Source organism: Hyaena hyaena, unplaced genomic scaffold, assembly GCF_003009895.1.
Source record: "Hyaena hyaena isolate Hyena2069 unplaced genomic scaffold, ASM300989v1 scaffold_697, whole genome shotgun sequence".
NCBI lineage: Eukaryota > Metazoa > Chordata > Mammalia > Carnivora > Hyaenidae > Hyaena > Hyaena hyaena.
In genome coordinates, this window is record NW_024081329.1 from 912,692 (window position 1) to 937,149 (window position 24,458).

At 36.5% G+C, this 24,458-nt stretch overlaps 1 protein-coding gene across 2 annotated transcripts in view; it reads left to right on the top strand.

Moving 5' to 3' along the window:
* SNTG1 (syntrophin gamma 1) overlaps positions 1 to 24,458 on the top strand; it is a 313,487-nt gene that overhangs the window by 255,951 nt on the left and 33,078 nt on the right. For both annotated transcript variants that reach the window (XM_039217478.1, XM_039217480.1), the window contains exons 14-15: positions 7,868 to 8,020; positions 12,133 to 12,225. In XM_039217478.1, the coding sequence (XP_039073409.1) occupies positions 7,868 to 8,020; positions 12,133 to 12,225 (246 nt within the window). The remainder of the gene's footprint in view (positions 1 to 7,867; positions 8,021 to 12,132; positions 12,226 to 24,458) is intronic.

Here is a 24,458-nt window from a genome sequence, read left to right on the forward strand (position 1 = left end):
ATCATATGCTGTTTATATCCCATCCACTTTTTAAAAACATTATCATAGGGGCGCCTCAGTGGCTCAGTCAGTTAAGCATCCGACTTCAGCTCAGGTCATGATTTCCTGGTCTGTGGGTTCAAGCGCCGCTTTGGGCTCTGTGCTGACAGCTAGCTCAGAGCCTGGAGCCTGCTTCAGATTCTATGTCTCCCTCTCTCTGCCCCTCCCCGGCTTCTTCTTTCTCTCTCTCTCTCTCTCTCTCTCTCTCTCGCTGGCTTTCTCAAAAATAAACTAACATTAAAAAAATTTAAAAACATTATCGTATAAAAACCATTTTCTCTTTGAAGGTGCACAGCATTTTTTCACCACATGGGCTAGTTGTGTTTCCTGGAATGCTCCTCCCTTTTTTCTTCAAATAGGGCTCTCCTTCCCTATGTTTCCTTTAGAAAGCTAAATCTCATACATATTAAGCCAAAGAATGAGATTAAGCCCTGCAGTGTGGGTAGATTTAAACAACAGGATTCTTATAAATGCTGTGACTGAAGGGCAGGTTGGAAGAACAGGTTGCTAGGGTCACTGTATCCCTGCCTAAAACAGCCCTGGAGAAAAACAACCTTGATTTTGCTCCAAAATAACAGTTAATGTATTTGCATCTGAAATAAGTTAATTCCATGAGAAGGGATCATGCTAGGGAGAGTTCTGTTCTTTGAGACTGCCACTCTGCTGGGGTCATGTGGTCTGGGTTAATGTGTCCAACACCTACCATATTTAGGCTACTCCCTCCACCACATATATTTCTCAACCTAAGAATTCTAATCTTCAGAAATGTATTATAATGCCAATAATCAAAAAACATTGTGAATCATGAGTATATTTTTTAAAAACATATATTACCTCTACACCCTAGAATTGTTACCAACCCAAGTTCAGTTCCTTGCTGCTTGAAAGCCAATAGTCAAAAGTCATATGTTGGTTGGAAAGAAAAGATTGTTCTAATTCCAGAAGCCTGAGGAGAAGGCAGATTGATGTCTACAGACTGTCTCCCGTGTTCCAGGCTAGGAGGGGAAGAGCTATTTAAAGAAGAAATTCAGGGTAAGAGATTACATGCATATTGATGAAAAGGGTGGAGAACCATTACTATTCATGAGGAAAGACGGATCATGTGGGTTGAACAAACATATAAGTAACATATACCACCATTCCCTTTGAGGTAGAGACCTAACATCAGAGCGAGACAAAGTCCAGACCCTAAGCTCAGGAGCTTGTATTAGGACAAGGAGAGAGCCATGCACTTGCTCCTAAGGAGGGTGTAAACTGGAGGGGGTCATAGGCAGGGTTCTTCTTGTGCAAGGGCTTGGAACCACGTTAGCCTTGATCCAGCCTTCTTCAGAGACAGCCAGTGGGTTTGCTAGTGGGGTCTGAAAAGACGCAATAGCTGAAGAGGGGAAAACCATTCTCTGAAAAACCAGCTTTAAACTTTCTGCTAGTTTCAGCCTCATTAACTCCATGGGGCATGGTTTCAGAATCACTGCATTTTCTACTGTATACTTGTCTAAGTTATTTGACCTTTCCAAGCTTTAATTTTCCCAAATATAAAAGGGGTAGTGGGATAATGTCTGTAAAAGAATTTGATAATATATGTAAGATTTTTCAAATGGAAATTTTATTAATGGGAACAATAAATGAATATCTATAAGGATCAGGGTTAATTAATGGTTAGGAAGCCATTTTAAACTGGGTCAGAATTCACACACCTGTAAGGGCAGCTACATCACACACAAATATCTAGAGAATGGTGAGAGTCAAATTGGCCTATATAATAAACAATTCTGGCAAGCATGTTTCCCTTTCAGTGTGAATACTGGTAGTTAATTTTGCTAGAAAATGAAGTGTTCCTGACTCTCCTTATATATCTTACTTTGTATCATAGCAATATTATACTGTCTTACAGAGAAAGGTGTGTGTGTGTGTGTGTGTGTGTGTGTGTGTGTATAATATACTAGAGTGTACATAGGATTTGGGTCTGATCTATTCCAGATTTTTAGTTATAGCTAACATTCGTGATGGCTAATATTGTGACTATTAGTGATATTATGTAACATTAGTGATATTATGGAGAACTTAATATAATATATGCCCATTACTTTCCTAAGTGATATATATACATAGCATGTACATATATATATACACAAGAACCTTGAAGCAGGTATTATCAGCTTTTTCTTTTTTTACATGCATGAACTGATTATAGGAGAGCTGAAAAGAAGTGGTAAAATTGACATTCATATTTGAGCTAAGTAACTCCCAAACTGATGGAATCATAATCCCTAGGGCCAAACAGGGACCCTAAAAATGGGGAAAGTGACAAATATATCCAAGAGCTAGCTGCTTCCTCAAGGAAATAAGGATGGTAGCCTATTTTGATGGATTATTATACAGATTAATGTAGAGATTCATTTGAAAAATATGCATTGTGTTTTTTTCTAAAATGTGTTATCATGTCCATTTATATCAGCAATTCCAATTGCCTAAGAAGAACAAAGAAATTTAAAGTTTTATTCCTTTTTTTCCCAGATAAGGCAACTAAGATTTTAAAAAATGAATTGATTGACATATATAGAATATTCACTTGGCTTTATTTTATTTTTAGCACCTAAAACATCTTGAGTTTCATTTTAAATCGTTTTAAAATCAACAATTGTAAATACTTATTTAAATTACTTTTTTCAGAAGTTTAACTTTAGCACTTTTTCAGATCATGAGATTTACTTATGAATATATAAGCAATAATAAAAGGCTAGATGATGTTCAATAATTATTACTCTGACAGGCATTAGGTGATATTTTAAAAGAAAAGTTAAGTTTTTCTATCTTGGAAATATATAAATTCATGTATATTACCTTCACTGACTTCTGATGTATTCCTACATAAAGAAAATGGAAGTTATGTAATTACTGCTAGTATAACTTAAAACTAAAGTTATTTTTCCATTTTGATTATATTGACTGAGGGGCGCGTGGGTGCCTCAGTTGGTTAAGAGTTCGACTTTGGCTCAGGTCATGATCTCACGGTTCATGGGTTTGAGCCCCACATCGGGCTCTGTGCTGACAGCTAGCTCAGAGCCTGGAGCCTATTTCAGATTCTGTGTCTCCCTCTCTCTCTGACCTTCCCCTGCTTACACTGTCTCTCTCTCTCTCTCTCTCTCTCTCTCTGAAATAAATAAAACATTAAAAAAAATAAAATAAATAAAACATTAAAAAATATATTGACTGAATAATACACAAATGTCATTTTTTTTCTGAGATAGACAGAATCATAATTAAAATATTTTGAGTGAACTTTCCAACTTTCTTTTTTACAAAATTTAATAAAAGAAAATATTCTTAACAATATTTTGATTTATATGAAAATTTTCACCACACAGTAATGTTAAGAATCCATTTCATAAAAATGAAAGTAGTAGTGGGGCATCTGGGTGGCTAGTGGGCTAAGTATCCAACTCTTGATTTCAGCTCATGTTTCACGGGCTGGTGAGATCAAGCCCCACATCAATCTCTGTGCTGACAGCATGGAGCCTGCTTAGGATTCTCTCTCACCCTCTCTCTGCCCCTTGTCAGTTCGAGCACTTGCCCTCTTTCTCTCTTTCTCTCTCCCTCAAATAAATGAACCTAAAAAAATGAAAATAGTATTATAACGTCTTTAAAACAGTATTTTATTTTTTGCACAAGACTTGATGTAGATTTAATAAGCCCCTTTAGGGCCTCTGTCATTCTTGAAAGTCTAAGTCAAAATTAATTGGCAAAATTTAATTTTGATGCTATGTTTTTCCCTCTCACTTTTAGCTATTAGAATGGTCACGAAAATTGGAAACTATTATTGGTAGCTGAAGAACCCTTGGTGGGCCTGTTCTTCCTGTTTCATTAAAAATTACATTTGTGTTTGTTTTAAATAATCATGCGTAATGATTGAATGATTTCCTGATTCACTCTGAGTCCAAGTAAAGAAAGCAGTAGCAAACATAGCAGTCAAAAACATGTTAGGTCATATATTTATAGATTAATTTATATTTAATAACATAATGCCAACTAGTGTGAAACAAGTAACTTGTCATATTAACAAATATTAGATAAAATGATTATAGTGTGAAGGAGAGAAGAAGCCATATTGTTAGATGTAGAAATTTTGCCATAGAGATAACTCATTGAGTTTTGGCACATTTTTCAGCCTTTAAACTTACATGTTTTAAATATGATAGAAAATTGGAATGCCTAGGTGGCTCAGTCAGTTAAGCCTCCAACTTTGGCTCAGGTCATGGTCTCAAGGTTGGTGGGTTTGAGGCCCTCATGGGGCTCTGTGCTGACAGCTCAGAGCCTGGAGCCTGCTTCAGATTCTGGGTCTCTCTCTTTCTGCCCCTCTCTGCCTCCACTGTGACTTCCTCTCTTCCTCAAAAATAAATAAACATTTTAAAAAGTTTAAAAAACAAATACAATAGAAAGTTTATGGCTAGTTATGCCTACCATCTTAATAATTATTCTGAACACATAGTTTATTTTTTTCTTTTTAAGCAAAAAACCCACTTTGATTATTCCATTGACCTCTGAATATCTTAGAAAAGTATATACATTAGTAGCAAACATATTTGGAATGTGTTGTTTCTGTGTAATCTTGCTTTGTGAATCTGAGACAAACCGTAAGAAGGACAGCATTTGGCTACTCGTCTGCAGAAAGTGTCCAGAAGACTTGGAATAAATCTAAAAAATAAGAAGATACTTCTGAAGGAGAAGTTGTAAATGAGATCAATGCACAAAAATAGTGCTAATGATTTCTGTAGCTATTATTTTATTACCATTAATTACATGATACTTTCCAGTGAGTCAGAGGTATTATGGAGGCTATTGTTTCTACTGGGGCCAAACTCACACTGACAAAAGATAAAGTGTACAGGGAGCAAGTTAAAGAAATAGAGATTAGGGAACCACATATATATTTATTTTATTGAATATCAGCTTTAGTAGTAGAATTTTCTAATGTTAATTAAGAATTCTATATCAGAAACAATGCTAAGATTTGTATGCATTATCTTAGTGCATCCCAATAAATGGAAGAGCTGAGATTTGAATCCAGAGAGCATCTGAAGCTGCTGCCTGTGTTCTTATCAATAAGGCAATTGAATTACTTGGGAGACAGAGGAATATGTATATTTTGGATGATTACTTTATAAGCAGATCTTTCAAATGCTTGAGCTATAATCCCTTTTCACTAAACTTCTAAAAAAGGATTCCAACATGTTACTTTTTCCATCATCAGCCTCTTTTGCTCTTCTCTATCTAAAGCCATGGATTCTTCTTCTTTCTTACCTCAAACCCTCCAGTGGGTCCTCATGGCACAGGCAGTCTTTTGAATTTCTTAGCAGGAGCACCTGAGCCCATTCAGGCTTGCAACCAATTGTCCTTGAAGATAAGAAAGACATTCTTCCCGAAACAAAACTTCCTCCTTCCCACTTTCAAGAATGATTAATTGCTCCTATTCTATTTCCTTAAGCACTTTAGCTATAAGCACCTTCAAGATGCTTTTTATAACTTTACATATTTGTCTCCCTCAGGAAACTGTGAGGCCCAAGTGCCTGGATGCCCATAGGGGTTGTAGCTTGAGTCAGTGTATGAGGAGTGTGTTATAAATGTCATTAACCAATGATCACAAGTGTTCATAGGTGTTGAATTTACATTTGCAGAATTGAATAGAGAACTCTCTATCTTTGAGAGCTTCAGTGCTTGGTTAATGTGATAGGAGATGCTAATTCGAATTTTAAAAGAACGAAATAGTGGGGCTCCTGGGTGGCCCTGTTGGTTAAGCCTCCGACCTCAGCTCAGGTCATGATCTCATGGCTTCTGAGTTCAAGCCCCACATGGGGCTTTGTGCTGACAGATCAGAGCCTGGAACCTGCTTCCGATTCTGTGTCCCTCTTTCCCTCTCCCCGTCCCTGCTCATGCGCTCTCTCTCTCTCTCAAGAATAAATTTTTAAACAATTAAAAAAATTTAAAAGAGCAAAATAGTTAAGCTGCCAAGAAAACATAAAATCTTAAATGAAGTTTATTTTAAGATTTAATGGCAACATAGGAGAAGGAAAAATATCAACAGTTTTCTGACTATTAATGACACTGATTATTTTATGTTGCAATTTTATATTACAAGGAAAATTAAGACCTCTTGAATAAACCATAAAATTAGCAAGGCTTCCAGAAATTCTGCCCTATTTATCTACACTTTTTGTGCCAATGTTACCAATTAAATAAGTAATGTAGAAGTTGAAATATTTACAACATAAATAAAGGATTTGCTAATTTTTATTTTACAGAACAGATTGTCATTATGCTTATGATAAAGTCCAAAATTCATGACCTTCCAGTGACCCATCTCTTGTCTCAGCAATGGCTCTCAACCTCTCTCTCACCTGCTCTCTGGATTTCTGGGATGAACTCGAAGCTCTTGCATCAGGCCTCTGCGCACACCAATGCTTCTGTAGGCAAAAGTTCTCTTCTTGTCCATCTACCGTCAGTCTTCCACTGATCTTTCAGCCATTGCTTAAAATTTACACCCTAGAGGACATTTTCCTGATTTGCCAATCCAATTTGGTGTGAGCTACATTCTTATTCTCCATTAATGGCACTTATAATAATTGACTTAATATTTGTCTTTGTGACTCCACTAGATAGACATTGTAGGCTCTGAATGATTAAAAAAAATACCTTACAATTACTTATCACTGGACTATATTTTTGACAATACTATGCTTTCATTTTTTTACTTTAAGATAGTATAAGAAAATGAGTAAATACAAAGAGAATATAACTTTCTTTAAGTTTCTGAGTATCTCCTGACAGCAGTTATCAAAGTTAAATTCTTAAATCAGAAGTAACTGCCATTCATTCACTCTCCTCTAATATTTTAAGCATCCAAATAGGAAAAACAGAAAATTGAATTTATTGATAAAATAGTTATTATTTTGAAAACACTTTTCAGAGCAGGGAATTCCTTCTAACATTCTCGAGTGTTTAATGATACGTTTATAGAGCTCTGTATGAGAAATGGTGAAATACCCCAGTGCTTACGCTTTGACCATTTTCTGTACACTCCACATGTAATTCAAGGGCCATATCTGACATACTGTGTGGGATTACCCTATTTATCAATTCTTAGCTGAATTTTACTTTAATACCTCTGAAATTGACATACATGTTGATGTGTGAACACAGTTGAAAACTTCTAACCAAGAAATTGCCATGTCAAAGTCTTCTCGACTCAATACAATAAAGTTACATAAATAAGGCAAATATGTATTTTTTAAAAGCGATACATTTTTTTTAGATAACCTAGACTAAGTTTTTTCATTTCTTGTGTAGATGAATAATTTCATGTGGCTTTAAGGGTTAAAGAAATCAACTCAATAGAAAATATAATGCTTGTTAACCTTTCTAAACTTTGCAAATATACCGATGTGTATTACTTAACTTCATCATCTTGGCAGCTCTGTAAGGAAAAAGAAAAGAAGATTGTGTGTTATCCCTTCATACAGTAAAACCTGAATCTCACGTTTTGAACACTTTAAAAGTTATGTTACTGATAAGCGTAGAAGCCAGAAACCCTCATTTCTGTTTCATGAGTACGCTTCTGTCTTTATACAGAGAAGAAACACATTAGTTATGGACTTGGAGGTGTGCAGTTTAGGCTGTGATGACCATTTTTAATGAAGACTTAGTGGTATTCTAAAATGTAATCCTTATAACCTTGGTGATCCACCACGTGTTAGTCAGCATTGATTCAAGGTATGGCTACGTTAGCAATATGGATTGATGTATGCCAGCCTGTGTAACTCCAGGTTTTCATCAGGACAGTGACCTGCTGGACCGGCGGAAACACTGCTTCACCGTGCAGTCCGAGTCTGGGGAAGACCTCTACTTCTCCGTGGAGTTAGATTCTGACCTCGCCCAGTGGGAACGAGCCTTCCAAACAGCAACCTTTCTGGAAGTGGAACGGATACAGGTGAGAGTATGTGAGATTTTAGGACCTGTGACTCCCAAAAATGACTGGCCCCTAGAGTTCAAATCTCAAATAGAAAATGCTGTACTTTTAATTAATTTTTTACAAAGCCACTGGCTGTTCTCTGATTATGACCACCTTACATGCAGCCTGCATGGCTTCATTCTCTCACAATGCTCTTTCTTTCAAAACAATTTCCTTCATCTGTACCCTTCAAAACCACACAGGAAATTTGCGACATTTTTCAGAGGTCATGTCATCACAAAGATTTTCCTGATTTCCAGCCCGGTCTGCTCATTATTACCACTATTACCACAGTAGTCCTGTTCACACCCGTCCCATAGGTGCACACCAATATCACTCTTGTGTGCCTGTTTTCCTAGGTCTGTTCACACTCTATCTTGTATTGGAGTGATGTATGCTTGTCATTCCCCACACTAACTTATAGGTTGCTTGGGATTATTTTATTCATTTACCCACTGAATACAGTGCCTTTTGTACATTGCAAGTATTCAGAAGGTATTTATTAAGCTTTAGTTCTTAAGTTTGAAGTTATATCTAGATCAAGCTTCATAGAGCCTTCAGCCTCTGCAATTCAAGGGGCCATGGAATAGAAGAGGCTCCCAAATACAGGTTCTATGGCTGAAGTCTGACAGAGACCAATGGAAAATTGAGCAATTGCGATGACCTTGCCCCATGTAAATGGGCTCAAAGAGCCAGGACCTAAATAGACACATGGACACTTCATTTCAAAAATAAATGTATAATGATGATAATGTAACTGACTCACCTGGAATGCTTGCCTATATTAGGAGACTTGGTTGCATATATTTGCAACACATTGAACTGATTTGTAACATATATTAATTTCCTTTATTTCTGACTATAACCTTCAATATTGAACATACTAGTTTCCACCAGTGCAGCAGGACAATCAGGAGAAAAGGATAGGGAGAAGACTCAAAGGTCACTGGTTTAATTGCTCAACTGACCCTTTCTAGCAGCTCTGCTGATCTGCGTATGTCTTAAAATCCTAATGTAACTGAGGAATATTGTTTAAATAACTTAGCTGTATAGAACCTCAATTTAATAAATATTTTAATATCAAAAAAGGAAAGATGAAAAATCTTCTACATTATTTTATTTAAGAATCAACACCCAAGAATATTTTAAGCACAAAAATATGTTGGTTGAATAGGAGTTGACATTTTTGTTATTCATAATGATACTTTTAAGCTTTCCTAATTGTTATTGTCCTAGAATGATAGAATATCACACATCCTAGAATATCACACTTCACTTGGAAACAACTACATGGACATTATCCATTTGATGGTTTTAGGATTTCATTTTAAGTCTCCTGGTGGTTAACAATGAGATAATATTATGTTATTTAATGTAATTTAATACTGTTTTTTTGGTTCTGGGCTTCATATTCTCTAAGGTAATGTCCTCAGCAATGCATTTCTTTGGACCATCTCACAATACCATTTTACCATGCATATAGCAAGTGAAAAGTAAAATATCATTTGCCTTGAAACACCTGGGTGGCTCAGTTGGTTGAGTGTGCAACTTTGGCTCAGGTCATGATTTCATGGTTCATAAGTTCTAGCCCCACATCAGGCTCTGTGTTGACAGCTCAATCCTGCAAGCTTGCTTCTGATTCATCTCTCTCTTTCCCTGCCTCTCTCTCCTGCTCTCTCAAAAATGAATAAACGTTAAAAACATTTAATGCCTTTTTAGCTTTTGTTAGCCCAGAACAGGGCTTTATCCAATGACCCTGGGATCATGACCTGAGGTGAAATCAAGAGTTAGATGCTCACTGACTAAGACACCCAGGCGCCCCTTAAGATAGGACTTTAAATGAAAAAGGATGTGGCTTACAAAACTGATTTTCTTTAATTATTATTACGTATTTTATCCAGCTATAGACATTCAGCTGTCATCCAAAAGCACATATTAAAAATATTTAATGTGTGATGTATCTTCAAATATTGTTTAAAAGTATATAATTGCACAAAAATCTTTCAAAATATTGCAAAGTGTAGTCTTCACTTTTTTCTAACTATAATTCAACTTTCTTTATGAAATAAATGTAGAAATTAAACAGTAAATCAAATATTATATTAAACATATTAATTATAGTCATTGTATAGGTTTATTAAAATATTATAAATTATAGAATTAAACTTCAGTGAGTCTAAATTTATATACCTGTTTCAATTTAATTATTGATAAATTGATTCTCTTTGTAATTTCGAACTTCAGTGAGATAAATTTCAATGTTCTGTACTGAAGGTGTTTTCACCTGATGTACTGTTTTAAATTACAGTAATTGAGAATACCAAACACTTACATCTAAATTAGAGGGAATGAGATATGCTTGAACATTTCTTTTTGAAGAATTTCTTTTAATATGTTTATTTTTGAGAGAGAGAGAAGAAAGACAGAGCATGAGTGAGGGAGTTCAGAGAGATAGGGAGACACAGAATCTGAAGCAGGCTCCAGGCTCTGAGTTGTCGGTACATAGCCCTACGTGGGCCTCGAACTCATGAACAATGTGATCATTGACCTGAACCAAAGTGAGACACTCAACCGACTGATCCACCCAGGTGCCCCAAACATTTCTTATTATTGATAGTAGTTTTAATAAAGTGGTGATGGGGGCGCCTGGGTGGCTTAGTCGGTTAAGCGTCCGACTTTCGCTTAGGTCATGATCTCGCGGTTCGTGGGTTCGAGCCCCGTGTTGGGCTCTGTGCTGACAGCTAGCTCAGAACCTGGAGCCTATTTCAGAGTCTGTGTCTCCCTCTCTCTCTGACCCTCCCCTGCTCACGCTGTCTCTCTCTCTGTCCTAGAAATAAATAAAATAAAAATATTAAAAAAATAATAATAATAAAGTGGTGATGGGTGGATATACTCATGGAAGATGTCCATGCATTAAACAAAATTACACCAAAAAATGAACTTACAAGGCCCATTAAGTTTGTTTTCTGAGCCGGTTTTTGAAAGCGTCTGCTCCAAAGGAACAATTTGGCATAGTTATAACTTTCCTATGCAAATTGGGCTTAAAGTTATGAATATAGATTTTTGGTGAAATCAGCTTGATGTATTTAGCCATCGTTAACATCAGAATGTAATTCATGTAGTGTACTTTTACATAGAGTATTATAAAACAAATATCATGTAAGTATTGGTACTGAAAGTTTGCTTGAGATAAGTTTCCATCTCTCTCTTTTTCCTCTCTTCCTCCTCGTTTGTGAATTATGAGTATTTTTCTTCATTTAAATATCCCAGTACGGTTTGCAATTAAATGCAACTAAAATTGGCCTGCAGGCATAAAAATGCATCATGTGGCATATAAGTTCTAAGTTTTTATTTCATATTTGTTAAGTTAAATTTAAGTATCTTTATTTTATTAGTCTTCCAAAATATTTATATAAGTAAAATTATAATTTAATCTGATCTCTGGGTTAAAAGTTTCTATTGATTTGTGAAGAATAAGTAGTTGTATACAAATAAGAAACAAGGGGTAAATGCCTTTGGGAAATACCTTGCATCACATGGATGAACATTATATGAGAGACTCTTAAGGTAAAGATGTTCTTACACTTTTTGCCTTGGTTACTGAATCTGTGTTTGCGTGCCCGAGATTCTCATTTAATAATATCTATGAAATTGGTAGGCCAAGAATTGAATTAATACCTTAACCTTTAATACTTCACTTTTGGTTTAATGAAAATGCAATGGTGTTTAACTTCTGAATGTAACAGCATCACATAACCTTGTCTACACCTACGCATTTTTATAGCAGTCTTATTGCTGATATAGCAAAGGGTGTCAGTGCAGCCAGGGTAAACACCCGTCCAGATGGTGCAGGGTTGGAAACGTGGCACCGCAGACCCTTTGGCAGGTTAAAAAGTGTTCAGCTTCAGTTTTATTAACACTGAGTTGTCAATATTATTTTGCTCCTCAGACAATGATTGCTGATATTATGTTGTTTACTGTATAAGCAACTTATTACAGGAGCCATCACACAGTCTTTGATAAATGTTGGCTATTAATAATGATATTGGGTCAATCACACAAAAAGTAACAGTGTTTTCTGTTCTATCTAGTGCAAGACATATGCATGTGTGCTAGAAAGTCACCTCATGGGACTCACGATTGACTTTAGCACAGGATTTATCTGCTTTGATGCTGCAACAAAGGTAATGTGAAAGTCAGCTCCAAGAAATGTGCTGCGGGCATTGTAATTTAAGAATGACTGAAATAACTTCTAACTCCTGTCAGTATTTTCATTGATGATCACGTATCATATTCTAGATCCTCATTTTTGTTAATAGAAGATAAATCATGCTTTATTCTGATGATAGAGAAACAAGTTTGAATTTAATAAGACAAACACATTTACATAAAACATTATAACTATATAAAGTGAATATATATGTATGACATATATACATTCTATTTTATAATATATATTATATACATTATTCTCACTAAAGATATAGCCTTTGAGGGGAAATTTTTCCCCCAAACACAATATTTTTAAACAAGTGTTTCTTTACTAGTGTTTTGCATCAACATCTCCAATATCCAAATGGGGAAAACCTTTTTGTTTTTTAGTGTATTAGTTTATCAGTATTGGTAATATGTTAGAATCGTAGTGTGGGGAGGGATTGTGGGGTTTAGAGTTTCTAGCCAGGGAGTAAATGGTAGTCATCCTTACTTGACTTAGTAAGGTCTTGTATTGTCTAATTGGGTGCCTTTTCCACAAAGGATCTTTCTCTGAGAGTGATGCATATTAAATGATGAAAGGCATCCTCACAGTTAGTCATATCAATCAAACCTTAAAACACAATGGACCCCTTACCCACTGCTAATCTTGTCCCAGTGCTAGAGTTACTGCTGCAGTTTCTGACTTGGGGCTCTGGTCCCCATGGAGGACAACTTTTCCCTCTCATTATACATCAGTTCCTAAGGTCCACTCCACTTTCTCCTTTATCAGAGTATGGCCTAAGAAATAAACCAATATATTCCTTACCACTAATTTTAAGGCTTCATGAGTAACCCATTCCTGGGAAACTTATATTTCACCTTAAAATAAATGGTTGTACAGAATTTCAATTTAAAAAATGGAAATACAACAAAATAGTGATATAAATGTGTAAGGAAGGCAACATATGGAAAGTGGGAGGGTTTGAACCTTGGGGAAGATGGGAGTCCATACCGCAGTCCCACAGCCCAAGCCGAGTATGATGCAGGGGGGTATATGGAGCTCTTAGGATTTTCCACCATCCCGCAATGTAGATTGTCACACAAGAGCTCACATTATTAAAGGACGGCCAAATTTTTTTTTTTTTTTTTGACAGAGTGAAAATAGGTGGTACACATAGCTGGTCTGATTTCACTGTCCGTGCATTGCCTTTGTCTAATGCCAAAAGAATTCTTCTCTAAATATGGAACTTTCAGTTTCATGGCTCTTTTGATGGCTCTCAGATAAGACTGCCATAAGCTTTTCCTGTGACTAAAGATTTTCTTTGGAATAAAATATTCAACTCAGGGTAGGCTCATGATATTACATTAATTTAACACATTTATCAATTTAAATATTCTTCAATTTCATAAGTATTAAACTAAAGTAATAAATAAGTTTAAAAATGATTAGGGTGGTAGAAAAAAAGCTCAAGTGTGATTTTTAAATTTTTTTAATGTTTTATTTATTTCTGAGAGAGAGAGAGAGACAGCGTGAGAAGGGGAGAGTCAGAGAGACAGGGAGATACAGAATCTGAAACAGTCTCCAGGCTCTGAGCTAGCTGTTAGCACGGAGCCAAACATGGGGCTCGAACCCATGAACGGTGAGATCATGACCTGAGCCGAAGTCGGACGCTCAACCAACTGAGCCATCCAGGCACCCCTGAAGTGTGATTTAACAAAGAAAATATTATAGCTACAATTGTCCCCAAACTCTCATTATGAACATGAAAGAGTCTCCTACCTGGTAAATGAGAAAGACGGAAATCAAATTCATCTGAATACAGACCTGAAAGCCTGAATCTGTTTCAAGTTTTCTTTAAGGCGAGTATAATCCAAATCCACTTCAGAGTCCACCAAGGGTCTCTTGGTGTGGTAAGGGAGAAAATCAAGATGTGGACGTTCTTTATGACATGTCGAGGTATTCCCTTCTGGGAAGGAATGAGGAGTTAGGAGACCCTAAGCAAATTGTCCTGATGCCATCTGCGCACACCATCCAGGAAGAATGAGATTTTAGTCAGTACAAGCTTGATGCAGGAAAAACTAAAGGCTTTTGGGAGTAGTAATCACCTTTTTTCCATTTTCTGACTGTACTGGAAGTTCTTAACTTCAAGCCGATCTGAGAATTGGGAGGGAAGGAAAGAGTCTGTCTGCTAATAATGAAGAGAGTATTCATTGCTGAAACTGTGACACTTGCACAGCAATAGGGAGCTATTAATAATTATGTCAGGACAGCAAGCATAAGCCAGGAGAGTCTTGGGCAAACCACTGGGCTGGTCTTAACTGCAGGAAGGTCTTACTCACTTTGTGGAATGAGCCCCAAAGTTATTTTTAAATACAAAAAGAAAAAAAAGTAATTTTTATATCTTCATTAAAATATGTTTGTTCCAATATTTTATTAAAATAATTAAATGATAGTAAAACATTTTCTCTACTTGATATGAATGTGGAAAGAATCCTTAAGAATATATGTACAGAAGATTTTTTAAATGTTTGGGCTCGAGAAGGGCCACGGCAACAATACTACTGATACCCTTTAGTTGCTCACATTTTGTCTGTCTGCACTGCTTCTTGCTCAGGGCCTCCAGCCCCGAAGTGACTGTGGAAGCAAACCAAAGGTCTTATGTAAAGCACAGATCCCAGGAAAGAGGAGGTTGGCGTTCTAAGTGGTTAATTGAGCTCCTTGTAAAGCAAGTCCTGCACTGTTAGTACAGGGGCAAAGGGGAGAATTGCTGCATATATATATATATATATATATATATATATATACATATACATATATATATATGTATATGTATATATATATGAACAATTCTTATATGCAACCATATTTATCATTTCTTACAAGATAATTTTTTAAAAATAAAATAAACAACTTTGAAAAAATTAGTAGAAGACTAGATCAGAGACTCTCGTGTTAAGAGAAGAGTCACTGTGACCTCAGTCTACAGTAGACTACTACAGGTTTGGAAGCAGTGAAGTCTAGGAATTTCAAGCTTATCATTATTTGTCCCTCGTGCATGAAGGTCTCCAGGGAAAATCATTTCCCTGAGTTTTCCAGACAGTACAAAACACACTAAAGAGTATTGCATTTCCCACACTTCGGTTTACCTTGGCAACATGATAGGAGGTTATACATTCCTTTGTTTCCCTTAGTGTTGCTGGGGAAATTCCCTCATAGAAATGTGTGGCCATATAACACCTAGGTTGTTCTTAGTAATCTTCATTCTGATTAAAATGTAGCCTTTTCAGTGTTAGAAAAGGTTTTCTCACTAATGTGTCAAAGTATGAGAGTGCAGTACTAATATGATTCCCATAGCTAAGAGTATAGATTTGTTGCCATTACATCCCTTTAAACTTGCACATAAGCATTAATGAATTATATGTATTAATTAACTTCCTAAATTAACAGAGCCCTCAGCAGTAACATTAAGTAAGTAGTTAACTGGATACTTGCTGTCTATTGAAAGATACAAGAGGATCAGTCTTGGGTGCTCTAGGAAAGCTTCCTAGAAATGAAGACACCAAGGGTCAAATCATCCAGACAAACCTGCAAGGAAGAACGTTGAACGTGAGGTCAGAGAAGATGAGAGATCAAGTTTGTGGGTAGCCAAGAGCCAGATGATGAAAGGCATCCTAGTAAAGAATTTACATCTGATTGTAAGAAGAACCTTTGAAGGGTTTGAGACACAGAAAGCAAATGATTAGAAGTGTGTTTGGCAGCAGAAACCCAGTAGAACAGTGCATAACTGAGATGGAGAAAACGTGGGCAAACCCTGGATTCCAAATTCTCATGATCGGTCCTCCTCTGGGCTTCCATCCCCCACCCCCACCCCCCGCCCATGACATTCCAGAGAAAACGGCATACATGGTTAACAAGGGCAAATACACTATTACAAGTTAGGGTGAAAATGATCAGTGTATGAACAGAAGTAAGAGGTATTCAACTTCATGAAAGATAATTACAAGGAAGGAAATGGAGAAAATGGTGGGGGTGAAAAACTGGGTCCCCTGATGATGGTCTAATACATGTTTCACCCAATGTGATTATAACTACAGAAAGGTCATTTTAGCCAAGGTATCCAGATTGCATTGATTGGATGGAGGCAAGACTGAATGAATGGACATTAATGGAATTAATTTTTGTTTCCCTTTGATAATTTAGAACAACTTTCTTTTTTAAATTTTTTAATGTTTTGTTTCTGAGAGAGAGAGAGAGAGAGAGACAGTATAAGCAGGGGAGGGTCAGAGAGAGAGGGAGACACAGAATCTGAAACAGGCTCCAGGCTCTGAGCTAGCTGTCAACACAGAGCCTGATGCAGGGCTCGAACCCATGAACCATGAGATTATGACCTGAGCCAAAGTTGGATGCTTAACCAACTGAGCCACCCAGGCACCCCTAGAAGAACAACTTTCAAACTTTTCTTTTTAACTATGAAAATTTGTAAGCAAAAGAATGAAGGAGGGTTCTTTTTATCTGTGTCAGATGACACCTGAACTCTAATGGTTAAAATGAAGATGAAAGCATCGGATTCCACACCTCAGCCCTCCCACCCCCACCCCTTATTCTGCAGCCCAGGGTATAACTCAACCTCAAAGCCTCCATGGGCTATAATTGGAGTTCATCCCATGTAAATGCCCATTGCAATTCATGAGACCCTGTAAATCCTGACTCTTATACCTGGGGAAAAGTAAAAGACAATTATTACTCATATTACTGTTTTCCTGACAGTCTTTTGGTTCCCTCAAATTGCTATTGTCTGATAGTTTTTTTTTTAATGTTTTAATGGTTGAATTAGAGAAATTTTAGGATAACATACTTAAAAGCCTTCTCTAACAAAGGTTGTTTATTAGCGTATTAAAAACATTTTTGGAATAATGATTCACTAACAGATCTATGCAGATGATAAATTATGAAATAAAAAGGTAACATTTTAAAGAATTGACTATCATATGTTAGAAGATACTATAGTGATTGTATGTTTTATTTTGTATTCATTACTAACTCTCGTTGATGATATATTGGAAACATTATCTGGAAGAAATTTGTAAAACTCATACATGTGCATGGTGACCTGCATTTTGGGAACTTATAGTCTGTGCAGTAAAAGATGTCACCGTAACCGAAATCACTTCCTTCTTGGTTTTGAGATGTTCTGTATAAAATTAGAGGACTTTCTCTTCCCAAATAATTGTGTTTCAGAATTAAATTTGTTGTTAACATATTGATTCATGAAGTACCTTTACCTACACAATCCATTTATACCTTTAAGTGGACACTGATTTCTACAGTGTTTCAAGGTAGAATTTGAAAGGAAGTTGATGTGACCTATATTTAGACTTTTCATTTTCAAGAGTCTTTGATATAGGTTGGGTAAGTTGAAGGTCACTAATTATCAAAATCTTTGAGCTACTGTTTCTCGTAAGATAGAGGATCTTCATGTATACATACACACATTTCCTTATTGTTTGAATTTTTCTAAAAAGCATTTATATAATTATAACACAATTATCATATGAATTCCATAGGTTAAATCTCTCAAAATAGAATAAACCTTCATTTTTTCTATTTTATGCTATTTTCCTATGATATTTCAACTATTTCATATCAAAGGTTGATATTAAAAATCCAAAAAGAAAGTTTGAAATTATTTCAATGAATGTTTTCTTGAAATGTTTCCTACATAAGTAGAAATCTTACATACACATATGTTATGATGTAATTACAATGATATTCATATAAACTTTAGCATTTTTCCTTTTTACAATAACTTTCAGTCATTTTTCTTCTCCAGTTATGTAACTTACAGCCCCCAAACATGGACAAAGACATCAAATTCTATTCCATGGAGTTTTTACATTCTTCTTCAGATAAATTATTTCTTCTTTGCTTTTAGGAGAATGAAGAACATTGCATTTATTGCAAAACAAACTCAGACATTTAGGGAAACAATCTATCAGGTAATTTTTTTTTAACCCTCAAGCATTCCAAATATAGCCCTAAAGTAAGTGTTCAAAAGAGAAATATAACCCAAGTTTTCATGCCAGTATATCAGCTAAATGTAACAGAATAATAAACTCCTGGATTATTTTAATTCATTTCTTACAATATAAGGACATTATAAAGTAACATGGAAACTAACACATGCTCTATTGCCTATATTTATAATTCAAAGTATATATAGAACAAAAGCAGGTAAGAGTAAAAAATTCTTGGCTTATATGCTTTATATACTTTTTCTACTTTCTATCCTTTTCCCCTTCTTCCTCAGTCTTAAAAAATTTTAAATTCTAAAATTTAAATTTTTAAATGGGCTTTTTGATATATCTTGTTTTTTTCTAGATTCATTTTTTTCATTATTAAGAATATCATTTCTCATTCTGTCTTAGATTGTCTTTTCTTCAATCATCAGCCTTCATTTTTACGAAATGTTTTGTTAATATAGTATATTAACCTCTGCAACTACCATGTAGGGAATGGGAATAATAATAATAGCTGTGTTTCTATGTTGCAACATTATTCTAAAATTAAATGAGATAGGTTTTTGAAAAGGGAAAACATAGTAAATTGTCAAATAGGAAGTATAGACTCTGAAGTCCTCAAGCATTAATCCAACCAGTCCATCTTTCAGTGGGTTTTGTCTCAACCATAGATCCTGTCTTTTCATCTAGTCCCAGGAATCCATCATGTTTTCCTCCTTCTATTTCAGATTTCTCAGAACTCCTTAATGAGCCACCTTTGTCCTCTCTCACCCTTAACACCCCAGGATGTTTGCAAATCACATAGACGCTAGAGCCTGCTTTCCTCATGTCTAAAATAGAAACGCGAATGACATCTTTTCCACGTGATTGTTGCAAAGTTTAAATAAAACGTGTGTGGAGAGTGTTGCATTGTGAGTGGGACAGAGGAGCCTTCCTACGAGGTGAATACTTACATCTCTCCCACACTGCTGGGGAGCTGTCACAACGGCAGGGCACCAGCACTGATGACACCTTGCTATTGTGCCGCCATTCCCAAAAGGTCACTTTTAGAATCCTGGATCCATCAATCAACACATTTGTCTGTTACAATCCAGTCATTGTGGGTCTCTGCTTTCATGAAGGTCTTTGTTCTCATGGTGCCTGGTAGAGAAGATTGACATTAAGCAAGTAATCCTAAGTGTAATGGTTCTTAGCAAAAGGAGTTCAGGGTGGCATGAAAGTTTGTAAGATAGGTAAGGGCCCATGGGTGGTACTTGGAGAAAATCACATTTCACCAGAAAATTCTTAGGTTATGAACGGCTAACAAAGCACACGGTGAGGGCAGTTGAAACAGCGTATGTGAACACCCTGAGATGTGAGATGACAGACAGTTTCAGCAGCGCATTAGCAGGAGAATGAGAGAATGAGAGCAGTGGTCCAAAGTAGTCAGGCTCCACATGTAAGACGCCATGGTCCTTACAGTACAGATTTGGTACTCACGTCAGTTAGCGTTGGCCACAAAATTGCTCTGTAACGCACAATGACAACTCTCACTGGCTTACTGCAGTAATTTTTTTTTTTTTTAATTTGTTTTCCTCATACTCTTGTATGGGATCAGATGACCGATCTATACAGGGCTCCTTTGCGAGTCTGCAGTTTGGATGGGTCCCTCGAACCCATTTGATTTGACTCTGCTCTAGCTGTTCCTCATTCTCTGAACCAGGAGGTTGGTCCAGGCACATCCTTTTCTTGTAGATGGTGATGGCAGAGAGAACAAACCTTAACATGCAATTCATCTTCAGCACCTGCTGCTGGAACTATCACAAAATTGCATTGGCCAAAGATGTGGTCACAACCAATGAAAAGGCAGGTCCCTCGGCATTACACTGCAATAAGCTTGGGTACTGGGATGATGCAAATTAGGGCTGAAATGCCAGTAGTGACAAGGACCATGGAAAGCCACCAACAGGGTTTATCTTAGTAACACAATGCAAGCCATGATGACTCCGGCACCCTTGTGGAGAATGCGTTGGAGAGAAAGATAAGTGGAGGCTGCGAAGGAAGGGATTAGATTAGGTTTGGAGGAGGAGGCTTGAGAATGCAGAACAGCAGAGAATTCATTATAAGGATATCCAGGAGTGCTTAGAGAGAGAGGGAAGATAGAGGTGAGTATAACACCAGAGTTTCTGACCTGAGCAACTACTTGGGAAAAAAAGAAATATACTGGAAAAGTAGTGGATTTGCAGGACATCTGTTGAATTATTTTCAGGAAAATAGCTAAGGCACTGAGGAGTTTCTATGTTCATTGTAAAAATGAGAAGATCCCTTTCTTAATTTGTCCTTAGTTAAGTGACTTTTCTAAGTTTCTTGGGAAAACACTCTTTGGTGTCGTGTGATATACCATAGGATTCAGATATTATGCACAGACCATGCATGTTGGGAACTTAGAATTAACTCCAAGGTGTAGTTCGGATGGCTTTCCCCTGTACTATGCAAGGCTGTGCAACTGGTTTTACTCCTCTCAGACCACCGTCTCTCCCAAGAGACATCCAGGTCTCTAATACAAGTTAATTTCCAGCAGGCAGGCTTCACTCACCACTGAACTGAGATAGGAAATTATTCCAAATTCATTGTGTAAACAACGTTTAGGTTCTAGCTGGGGTCCTCCATATATCCCATTCTGTGTAGCCCCATTAAAAACATGGGGCGCCTGGGTGGCTTAGTCGGTTAAGCGTCCGACTTCGGCTCGGGTCATGATCTCACGGTTCGTGGGTTCGAGCCCCGTGTCGGGCTCTGTGCTGACTGCCAGCTCAGAGCCTGGAGCCAATTTCAGAGTCTGTATCTCCCTCTCTCTCTGACCCTCCCCTGCTCACGTTGTCTCTCTCTCTCTCCTAGAAATAAATAAAAAATATTAAAAAAAAAAAAAACAAACATTACATTTACACATGTCCTCAGGTCTAATTCCGACTTTCTTCAACTGCTTCCCAAATTGCATGGCTTTTTTACCTAAATAGAAATGTTTCAGTGCAAAAGAGGAAGATTATGTATCCCAAGGTAATTCATTATGTTGCCAATTTAACGAATTGAATAGTTTCCCAGTGATGCCTTTTATATTTGAGCTAGAAGTAAACCATCAGAATAAAAATTTTTTAAAAATTTAATAAAATTTAAAAAGAAGTAAACTGTCAATTTCTAGAAATATGAATTTCTTTGAATTTGGGGATTTTCTATTTGCTCAGGGAGAAAAAAATAAATGATTGATTCATACAAATAAAGTTCGTAATTAAATTTTAGAAATCAAATTAGTTAATGTGAAGGACAGTGCTACCCCAAAAATAAAGATATGCTGATACTTATGTGTTAACTTAGCAGGTGCTTAATAACCTGCTTTGTCTCTGTCAGAGGAGCAGCATGCAGACAACCTGGAGACGGAATAGTAACAGCTTGGACCACAAAACAGACACATTGCCTAGGATGTGGCATCTTAGGAATCTCATTTCGTTTTCTCTCTAGAGCTATTACTATCCACTGAACTGGCACCTGACTGTGTGTGCATACATTACAAAGAAATAACTAGAAAAGAGTTGATTTGTATAGAGGATTGGTAATATGAAATCAAAGTATGGCTGAATTTTACCATGTTGCCAGAAAACATCTACAACAATAAACAAACAAGCAAAAATCCTGAGGATCTGAGCAATTTATACCAACAAGACCAAAATTTCTCACTAGTTCTTTTTTTTAACTTTTAAAAAATGTTTGTTTATTTTTGAGAGAGAAACAGAGAGACAGAGACAGAGCACAAGTGGGGGAGGGGCAGAGAGAGAGGGAGTCACAGAATCCCAAGCAGGCTCCAGGCTGTGAGCAGACAGCACAGAGCCCCATGCGGGGCTCAGGCTCACAAAGGAGATGGTGCCCTGAGCCAAAGTCGGACACTCAACTGACTAAACCAATCAGAAGACCCTTGCCAGTTCTTATTAGGCACACGACATATAAGTTTTCTCAAAATAAAAGTAGTATGTTAATAATAACAAATAGCCACACCATGTCCAAGTATATGTGGAAACATATGAGTACATTCTTACATATATTTTGATTTGTCTTTTGTAAAATTTTACGTAGATCTGATTAAAATAAGTACTCTGTGTATATCAACTCACAGATTGATGGTTTTAAGCTATTATGAAATAACTCACCAAGTCTGAATTTTAAAAACACTTTTCCTGGTTTTTAAAAAATTGTTTTTAGTTCTTAATAGATTTCCCTGTATGTAGAGTCCATTTAAGGGGAATAAATTTAAATGAAATATGTTTGATAGAGTAACTCTGAGCTTGATTGGGCTATTCCATCCAATCCTTAATCAAGTAGCTGGCCTGATGATAATAATTTCTGTTCAGTTACCCACAACCCAAATGTACATCTTGATCTTTAAGGCTGCATGTGAAACACATCTCAGCACAGCGTGCCCAACCCTAAACTTGCTGTCCATTTTGATATGACTCCTCTGCATTCCATTCTCAGTTATCAAAGAAGTCTGAATTATCTGCCATACTCCTGTCTCTTCCTCAACAACTCCTCCTAAATTAATCTAAAAGATGTTTGGTAACTACCTTGGGTAATTCCTTCCCATTTGGGTTTCTGCAATATCATCCAAATAGTCCTTTTTAATTTACATATTGGACAGACACTTTTCATGCCTTAACTATGCCTTGACCACAGACACTAGGAATACACAAAGGGATACAGTCCCTCCTCTCAAGGAATCTATAGTTAAATGAAAGCAGGTCTGGAACTGGGTACTTTTGGATACTATGGAAGGAAGCCAAAGCCTTATAAAGACATAGACTTGCATCCCTCTCTGGTCCATCTTTCACACCATTGCCAGATTAATAATACTTCTAAAGTGTAGATTCGGCCATGTCTTCAGGTTCTCTTGATAAATTAGTGGCTTCCTACCACCTTAAAGACAATATTTGTTAGCATAGTACAGAAGCCTCTTAATGTTCTAGTTTCTGCCTGCAATTTAGCATTATCTCTTGCATAGACCCCCATCCCCCAGCATTTGGTGACTCAGCCATATTCTACGCTTTTACACAGAATACTCTCACAATTTACATTCATCCCTGAGTGCAAATCTTCATCCAGAAAGCCTTCTTTCACCCATCTGATTTAGATGTCCCTTCTTTGAGAGCAGAGAATTGTAGGTACACCCCAGCATAGCACTTAACATAATGTATTACTACTAAGTCTGGTGGAGGTATTAACTGTAATCTCTGATCTAGACTCAAGCACAGCTCAAAGACACAGAATTAATTCAGTGACTAGTACTGAATATACTGATGAACATGATACCACCTGAAGAAATAAGCAAAAGGCATAAGCTTTCATCTAATTCTGTGATCTTTTGATACTGCTCTTTTTATCCTTCTATCATCACGGTTCAAACTTAAAAATGTTTTAAATTAGTACATAGAGTTGAAGTAAAATTGTAATTAGGTCCAAAGATATATCTACATGAACGAAGAACAGATGAGAAGTGTAAAGAGGTATAAAGAGAAATAGTTTTAAGGAGGTTTCTTCTGGTTTTCCACCAAATATGATTGCTAACAAACCCGAAACAAGGGGAAAGAAAGTGCCACTTTTAAAACATTAAAGGTTGTAAATTAATTTCAGGGTTGGGGAGGGTGGGTAGAAGGAAGGCAAGAGGTGATATGTGTGCTTGGGCTTCTTGCCAAAGTTGAAGGCTGATGCAAAATGAGAACAAGGCTGAGTGGAAAGTTTGATTTACTGCTTAAATAGAAGGCCCATCAAGACAATTTGCAAGGAAACAAAGAATGTATTTGTGGTTATTGATGGGCAAACATGAATTAAATGCCAAGTGCCAAGTGTTTGATGTTCTAGGAAGAGTAAAATTATATCCTGGTTTCACAGCATTTTTACTGTAATTGTTAACATGATCTATGTAATAAGTGTAATACATATAGGTTGTTTTTTCTGCTGTTTTTGCCCCCCATATTAGAAAAGGTTCTACTTCTATTTCTCATAAGATAGATGACACAATGCTTACATTATCTTTTTAGGTAGAAGTTGTTTCCATTATTCAAAAGAGGAATTTTTCTGGGGGCATGAAAAATCGATGCTTGCAAATCATGAACAAATATGGAAACTAAGAAAGTTTGTGTTTGAGATGGTTTTGTCTTTTTTTTTGTTCAACATGTAAATTTTT